The 9,090-nt window shown below is 39.5% G+C and overlaps 1 protein-coding gene across 3 annotated transcripts in view; it reads left to right on the top strand.

Moving 5' to 3' along the window:
• Nucleotides 1–526: 526 nt before the first annotated feature.
• Nucleotides 527–9,090, top strand: part of LOC114561099 (guanine nucleotide-binding protein G(q) subunit alpha) — a 35,936-nt gene continuing 27,372 nt past the window's right edge. For 2 of the 3 annotated variants that reach the window (XM_028586812.1, XM_028586814.1), the window contains exon 1: nt 527–1,638. In XM_028586812.1, the coding sequence (XP_028442613.1) occupies nt 1,503–1,638 (136 nt within the window). In that variant the 5' untranslated portion in view covers nt 527–1,502. The remainder of the gene's footprint in view (nt 1,639–9,090) is intronic. The other variant, XM_028586813.1, reaches the window with a different exon arrangement.

Raw genomic sequence — 9,090 nt, 5'->3', positions numbered from 1 at the left:
GAAAATAGTAGGCTACTTAGGTATAGTACTTGAGTAAATGTACTCTTTCTTGCTTGCAAACAGATGTGTTTTAACTAGATACAAAAATATACAGACAAAATACATAAATGCAAAAGAGAAGAAAAACATAAATGAAACAAAATAAATAGGCTAACACAAACATGCCAGGGTCAGCTAAAAATAAATAGAAAATAAATTAAGTGAAACATTAAATAGGGAGCTCAATCTTACAGTTTCATAAACTTTCAATGTTTTTTTTTGTTTTGTTGATGTAACAGTGGATGAGCACACACACATTAGTGTGTGGATGTGCGGGTCTTTGACAGGAGATGGGCGTTGCCCGTTCAGCCAAATGTAGCTTTCGCTGACACGCCTCCTAAAGGAAGACTTCCTCTCAAACAAACTTGGGAATTTAACCATCCAGCAAAGGCCCGCCTTAAACGCCCCCAAGTTCTGGTTTCATTCGCTCTGCCTCTGCCAATCAATTATATCCCAAGCGACGTCAGCAGCAGCACCACCACACACACACACACACACACACACACGGGGCTGAGCGAGTGGGTGACGAAGAGCAATCACCACCACCAGGAAAAAATACCAGGAGCGATAAAATGCACGGACTACAAGGGTGCATTTGACTGTCAGTTAGACGTTTGAGCATTTTGAGAGTTTGGTCCTGGCAAGGTCTTTTGGAGAACATTAGCTTAATACAATGAAGGTCCTCCTCTGTCAGGCCGAGCTTTCTGGTTTTTAGCCAGTTGGCTGTAATTCCAGGGATGGCTAGCTGAGCTAACTTAGCTAGCTAACAATTAGCCTGCCCATTTAGCTACACTGGTCAGTGGGTGCCTCCGTCTGCGAGAGGATAACTGTCCTGAGCGCAATTGTAAAGCGATATTTTGAGTCTGGTTGCTACAAGGGTTATCGTTATAGTCGAGTGCTAGAGACTGCGGGCTAGCCTATGTGTTTGTTCAGTAGATGGACAGTTTGACGGGCGCTCATTGTCACTGCGCGGGCGTACAGTGTTGGTTTCGGGGCGGCTAGCCTTGTACTCGGCCACCGGGCCACCAGCAGAGGGATTGTACTAATGTGGCAGCCAGTAGTCTCCCACTGTCTCTGGGACCCAAGTCGGTAGGTGTTTGTTTTTTTATGCATTACCGAAACTAATATCAGCTAAGTGCATCAAATAAAAATGGTTATTTACACCTTAGGTAGTCATCCAAGATGTTTGCGGACATGTTGCATTGCACATTTTCTGTGATCAGCTGTCAGTTCGTGTAGCCCGAGGACTTACAAAAGACTTTGACTGAGCTGTCACACATTTGACACTTGACAGCAGTTCATCAACCATCAACAAGAAGGCCAGATTCTGCAGCAAGCATTTCAAGCACGATTATTGGCTGGATATAACTTGTTGGAAACGGACTGTTGCTCATTTATTTGATACTTTGTGTGAGGTGTAGCGCGGCGCCCCTTGTCAGACGGGCTTTTCAGCTCATGCGGTGATGACTTTAGACTCCATGATGGCTTGTTGCCTGAGTGAAGAGGCGAAGGAGTCCAAACGAATCAACTCTGAGATCGAGAAACAACTCCGGCGAGACAAGAGGGATGCAAGAAGGGAGCTGAAGCTTCTTCTGCTGGGTAAGCCTGTATGATCACAGACGGTCTCACATAGGCATGGCTGGACACTTAACACTTCTTCTCTAGCCTCTTGATACTAACAAATCAGATACTAATGGCTACTGATTTTGATTGTATTGTAAAGGTTTGCACAATGCAAAACACTGCACCCACAATTGCACAGGCCATATTACCCTGGTCACCACAGGATTTGTGTGTGATGTGATATGCAAATCAAATTTCAGATGGTGGTTCAATGTGTTTCCAGTCTTATGGGAGCCAGTAGTGGAAGCGCTAAGTGCAGCCATTGACCCAGGAAGCTTATTAATACATATATATAATTTTCTTTTACACAAAATGAAATTTACACTAACAAAGCTGCCATCTTGGGTCAGAGAAGTTTACAGGAAAGGATGGGAAACAACTCCTCAGCTTTTTGTCCCAGTCATCTTGTTTCCCTTTTTCCACCAAAGCAAAAGTAAAAGCCACTTGACATTGACTGTCAGGTTGATGACGAACTTATAAACAAGAAAAGTTAGACGAACACTCACAAGATAACCGAGGCATGAGATTGTCTTCACTTCCTGATGACTCTTTTTTTAGATTAGATTAAATTCAACTTTATTGTCATTGTGCAGTGTACAAAGTACGAAGACAGCAAAATGCAGTTTGCGTCCAACCAGAAGTGCAAAAAAAGCAGAAAAATGTAGTAAAAGTATAGACAGGTGGTGCATAGGGAGGACAAGAAATATATTGCAGTGTTATAAGAGCAGAATAAATATGGCTATGTAATATGAACAATGTATGAACAACATGTACAGATATGTGAAATGTAGTAGTAGTGACATTATACTAGTAGTAAGAATAATATAGATATATGCAGTGTATTAACAGAATATATATATATATATATATATATATATATATATATATATATATATATATATATATATATATATATATATTATTTATTTATTTATTTATTTATTTATTACACTGAAGGAATCACAACTATGAATGAACACCTATGGAATTATGTACTTAACAAAAAAGTGTAAAATAACTGAAAACATGTCTTATATTTTAGATTATTTAAACTAGCCACCCTTTGCTTTTTTATTAATAAGGGAAAAAAATCCTCTAATTAACCCTGACAAGGCACACCTGTGAAGTGAAAACCATTTCCGGTGACTACCTCATGAAGCTCATTGAGAGAACACCAAGGGTTTGCAGAGTTATCAAAAAAAGCAAAGGGTGGCTACTTTGAAGAATCTAAAATATAAGACATGTTTTCAGTTATTTCACACTTTTTTGTTAAGTACATGATTCCATATGTGTTCATTCATAGTTTTGATGCCTTCAGTGAGAATCTACAATGTAAATAGTCATGAAAATAAAGAAACACATTGAATGAGGTGTGTCCAAACCTTTGGCCTGTACTGTATATATAGATAAGAAATATATATATATATATATATATATATAAGAAAAACAGAATAAATATGGATATACTGAATGAACCATATAGACATATATGTGCAGTGTGGTAACATAAGAGTAGTAAGAATAAGTGTATGCAGGATGAATAGTATGAAGAGCAGTAGAATAAGGCTATGTATAGCTGTAATTACAGTATGTACATCTGTAAAAAAACAGTATGGGTAGGGTAGTGTAAATTGGCCCGGGGGGGCTTAATAGGTTAAATTGTCACTGGGATTCAGAGCAAGAGTTCAGTAGGGTGACAGCCGCAGGAAAGAAGCTTCCTCTGAACCTGCTGGTGCGGAGAGACCTGAGACGCCTCCTGGAGGGGAGTGGGGTGAACAGGCTGTGGTTGGGGTGGCTGTGGTTTGATGATGCTGCGCGCCTTACGCAAGCATTGTAATGTGTGTTGGTTTGAGGGTATTTGACTTAATGTCATGTATGTGATGGTTATTCAGGTTTCATTTGTTATGGTGTGCCTTTGCTTTGCTACAGCTCACAAAACAATTAACTGACACACTACTGCATTAGAAAATAGGTTGTAACATTCTCCTGCTGTAAATCAACTCATTTCATCTACATTCATACAAATCTACATGGTTATCCTCTGAATTTAAAGGTGTTATGGGTTTGTTAGAAGTCAACTAGTCTCACTTTGCCAGACCTTCCTCCACTGTGGCGCTGCGGAGGAGGCCCTAGTCCACACAGCATTCCAGGATGGGAGAAAAACGTGCTCTGGTTTATTGGCATTTCTTTAAACCAATCACAAATGTCTTGGGTGGCACTAAGCGCCGTATGAAGCCACTGCAAAATAGCCTCGGGAAGGAACTAGTTTGGGTGGAACGTGTACGTTCAAAGGTTGTTTTAGTCGTGCAACAGAAAACTCAGATTGGACAGATAGTCTAGCTAGCTGTCTGGATTTACTCTGCAGAGATCTGAGAAAAGGTTAACCCGTCCTCCTAAATCGACTGGAGTTTAAAACACAACACAAAGGAAGCCCAAGGCAACGGATATCCAGCCTAAACGGAATTTCCGTCAGCAACGGAGCAATCCCGGAAGTGAAAAGTCAAGGATATAGACTAGAACAGTGGTTCCCAACCTTTTTTCCTTGGTGCCCCCCCTACTCATGTCTAAGAAAAGCTGAGCCCCCCCGAAACCGAAGTTGAGGTAACTCTCCAGATAGAGCCTTACTTTCTTTTTTGATACAGAGCAGTTATCAGCATGGTTAAGATTCTCCTCCATGTTTCATTTATAAAATAGTGATGCCGTGGCGGCAGGAAAAACGAGGATACAACAAAATACTTTTGTATACATTATATATTGTAGTGTATTATCATAATTTGTTTAACATGTGCAAATATACAGTATATATATTTTTTTCCTCAACCTCAAACCAGATAAAGACTTGCGCCCCTGATCTTTGCACTTAACTGTGACAAACATGGCCTGCAAAGTTCAGGAAAACCAGGAAGCAAAAAACACATTTTCACACCACTGTATGGGGTTTTCCCAACCTCAAACCAGAGGTTGGGAACCACTGGACTAGAAGGCAACTGACTTATTCTATATTACCTAGATTAGTAAAGTAAAGCTTCTCACAATCGGCTGTTTACTAGAGCTGCGAAGATTAATCGATTAGTTGTCAACTCTTAAATTAATCGCCAACTATATTAATAATTGATTAGTCTGTTTGAGTAATTTTTTAAGACAAAAGTAAAAATTATTTGATTCCAGCTTCTTAAATGTGAATATTTTCTAGTTCCTTCTCTCCTCTGGGACAGTAAAGTTAATCGCTTTGAGTTGTGGACAAAACAAGACATTTGAGGACGTGATCTTGGACTTTTGGGAAACATTGATCCACGTTTTTCCCCATTTTCTGACATTTTAGAGACCAAACAACTAATTGAATAATCGAGAAAATAATCAACAGATTAATTGACGATGAAAATAATCGTTAGTTGCAGCCTGTCAACAGTTTCCTTTAATTTCTGTAGTCGTCTTCCACATTACTGCAGTTTTATCTGCCTGTAAAACAAGGCTTAAAAAAAGAACAAGTGTTGGGTTTTTAATTAAGTCTGTTACAAGGGAGACTGCACTCACTCGGTGTCTGGTCTAGTAAAGGCCTTTTACTGAGGTGGCCCACTCTGGGAAATAACTGTTCTCCAGAGGATAGACTGTGCCATCCACAGACTAAAGTGTGTGTGTGTGTGTGTGTGTGTGTGTGTGTGTGTGTGTGTGTGTGTGTGAAACTGAGATAAGTTTGGAGACATTACCTTATTTAATCATTAAATTAATAAATATTTTTGTTATATCTCTTTTCAGTGTAGTAATTTGTAGACGGCCCTAAGCAGTCGTCTAACTGCAGGTAGCAGCAGCAGAGAGCAGAAGCCAGCAGGCAAGTGTTCATAAACTTCTGGTGTACTTACAAACTTTCCAATCCATCGTTTTATGAGTACATAACCTATTTGTACTAGTGTAGAAGTTTGGTATCATTTCGGGCATTATTAGTGGGGTCATTTACGAGATACAAACGTGGGTCCATTAGCCACTGCGCTAATAAGCTATTCAGCTGATAACGCTACTCTACGCTAACTCTCCCAATGTTAGACCCAGGTGGAAAAAGCTTCTGGGGGGTGTTTGGCTCGAGGTCATGGTGCAAAGGACCCTAGGGTGAAGTTACTCTGAACCATCACTTTAAGTCCAAGTTCAGTGTTTGCTACAAATGGTAGCACTAGCAAGGATTCAGTATCATGCTTTAAAGTACACACTTTAGTAACTCTGAAGTGACTGAATTCTCACTTTCTGGTTTTAAGGATGCTCTCACTCACATCTGCAGCAACTTTCAACACTCAAAGGAATAGCAGCTTATAAGAAACAACTGTTTTTGACTCTGTTCTCAAACAATTATGAGTCGTATCATTATCAGAACCTCAAGGGGGCTGTACTTGTTAAATGCAGAAAAAATAAACAATTGTTATAGCTTTGTTAACATAAGGAGATGTTAAAATTGTATTATCAAGTAGAGTATTGGATGCCTATTAAGCTTAGAATATGACCACAGTAGCTTTTCAGAAAGATCCATTAAGAAACCCTCTATCCACAGCAACATTGTTAAATAGTTGTCAGTGGAACAACAACTAGCCTGGAGGAGGGACAAGATCTGATCTCCATAACTGGCCTTTACACTTAGCCACTTTATGTGTCTTGGGCCGACTGGAGAACCCGGGTTGTGGTTTGAGCAATCTAGCCAGATGTTTAAAAGGTGTAAATCTGTCCGTCTCTCCAGGATGCATCCATAATGTTTGCTCTTTTCACCTTTTAACTACATCAGTAAGTGGTATGTGAAAGCTGAAATGAAACCGAAAACAACTGAAATTAGCTGTCGTTCTCCCTCTCTCATTAAAGCGGCTCAGTGGTTTCCAAACATATGGTCATCGAGCTGTTGTAGTGTTTGTCTGATTCCTGATCAGCGCTGTATGATCTGTATGGGCGAGAGCATGAGCTGTGTAGGTGAGGAAGTGGTGTGAGTAAGAAACTTTTGTCTCATTTGTACTTTCTAAATGCATTTTATCTCTGTTTTTTCAGACTGTGATTAGTTGCTAGCAAGACTGTTATTAAAAGTGAGAATGTGAGCTGTTTTTCTATTTTTTTTTTTTTTTAATACATCTTTACATATTTTTGTGATGTGTATTTATTACATTTTATAGAAGTCTGTTCTGTGTTTAACTTGCGAGACAAATTTCCCCTTGGGTACAATACAATTAATGTTGAAAGTGCTTGTTATTTTTTCTTTTGGAGGTTTTAGCCATTACCATGCAGCCTCAGAGAGGCTCAGGTGCATCAAGCCGCCGTCTGGACTGAAGTAGGAGCAAACGTGATTTGCACGTAGCCTGGGAAAACCATCTGATACCGATTTTATCGGTAGGGCTCTAGATCCCACTAATCATATCATATGAATAAGTCAAAGTTGTTTAACCACCCGCTAACCACCAGTTCCTATGTCACCAAGACCTAATTAACCAGATATACGCTAAGCTATGTGGCTAATATAAAATAAGAGATATCAAACCACTGGAATCTGTTGATATTTTGGTGTGATATGACATCTCCGCTTAACTGAATGCTGCGTGATATCGAAGCACTGCTTATCGACTTGTAAAATGGCTAAAATGATTCATTGTTGGCAACGCACAAAAGCATCTGTTGATTCAGTTGGCAAACATTGATAAGAAATATAAAAGTGTTGTTGGCGGAAAAAAACAGTTATTGTCCTTCTTTTCCTGTGCACAGATGAGATGCAGTGATGGTGACTCATTGAAAGAGATTGATTTGGATGACATCCTTTTTCCATCCGTGCAACCTATTTCTTTTTATAAAAAATGCTAAAGTACAAATTGCAGGAGTCATTTTTGTTTCAGCTTGTGGTGGGAGTCTGCTGTCACATTATTTAAGCTTGTGTGAAAAGGATCTAAGAACTATGTAGCTACAGTGTGAGTTATAGTGCACTCTGGTTGTCTCACCTTATTTGCAACCTATTATGGACCTCTTTGATCCTTTTTATAGACCTTCCTGCATAGTGTAGCTTTTTATTATGTTTTTTTGGTGCATATCTCGTTGTGTCTTTTCTCTACAGTGGCTTGTGACTTCCTAAATCAACTCTTGTATTTCATATTTTTGTCACTAATAGGGAAAAGAAACGTAAAACGAAAAGTTTTGGGATGTGCTCAATAATTTGTTGCTGGTAGAGCAGAAACCATGCAGCTGTAACCAAATATTTCTAGCCTATAAATCTAGACGCACCCTAGTGGCAGCAAATTTATTTTTCAGCCAGGGGTGTCTAGGCACTCTCCGTTGGCTTGCGAGCTGGAAAAACCAAACTCTGGTCAGGCCAATCACATCGTGTATAGAGTCGGTGGGCGGGGCTTATGGCTGCTGCTGGGAACAGTGGTCTTCTGGAAGACTTGGAGTTAAGCTTTTCTTTGAGAAAAGAACAAAGAACGGTACAGAAATCATTCTTAAAAAAGGCAGATGTTTTCGTAGTTTTGCCGACCAGATACAGCAAAAGTTTAATCTATCAAATAGCTTCGCTACCTTCTCTCGTTGCTCTGCCAACATCTCGATGTGGGTCTGGCTTGTCAGGCTAAAATATTTCAGTTTTCAGCTGAAAATATTCAACCTTGCTGTTGCTTACATTTGTTGATTACAATGTTCTAAATTGCATAGGAAGCTAGAAACCATTTTATGTAAAGGGTTACAGTTTGGTTTGATGCACTGTGAAATGCTTACCTGCGACCTATGAGGAGCATTGCTGGTTTTGTATGATGTTGTAAGCGGAGGCAATTATTCCAGCTGTTTATCAGCGACAGGCTGGCTTTACTCAGTGGTGCGGTTAGCTAGCGCATGGTAGACGTGCTGGCTGAGGAACAGCCAGGGTCAGAGGAGTGCTCTGGTGCCTGCTCTGTAGCTAATGAAAGTCACAAGTAATTAAATGTACAGCCAGAGCCCAGGGACCTTCAGTAACAACACCAGTTTGTGAGCTGTCTACAGGAAATTGGACCATTTTTTTTTTTTTTTTTTTTCAAACTGTGGAAATGGCTGTTTTTGTGCAACCGTGTCATGCTGCTAATGTTGATTTTCAGTAGTTTAGTATCTTCACTAACTGACACTTAAGTGTACAGGGGATTTCCTGTGCAATGGCATGTCCATTTTGTTACCCCATGATCTTGAATTTGATCTTTTGTCTTTATGACTATATTTTCATGTTCTTGTGATATAGTTTTCTCAGCATTGTCATTCCAAGTTATTCTATTATAAAAAAAAAACTTAATTACGTCCCAAAGAGGATTGCTGTTTAAAAGACTTGAGGATGTTGTAATAACATAGAAACATATGTCATAACCATCAAAAATCTTGTTATGATGACAAATAAGATAGTGTTAGAAAAGTTCATGTAGTGCATTGTGGCAGTGTGCAAACATTGACTCAAGGCAGTGA

This window comes from Perca flavescens, chromosome 9 (assembly GCF_004354835.1).
Source record: "Perca flavescens isolate YP-PL-M2 chromosome 9, PFLA_1.0, whole genome shotgun sequence".
In the NCBI taxonomy this organism is placed as follows: domain Eukaryota; kingdom Metazoa; phylum Chordata; class Actinopteri; order Perciformes; family Percidae; genus Perca; species Perca flavescens.
This window is presented reverse-complemented; position numbering and strand designations above follow the sequence as displayed.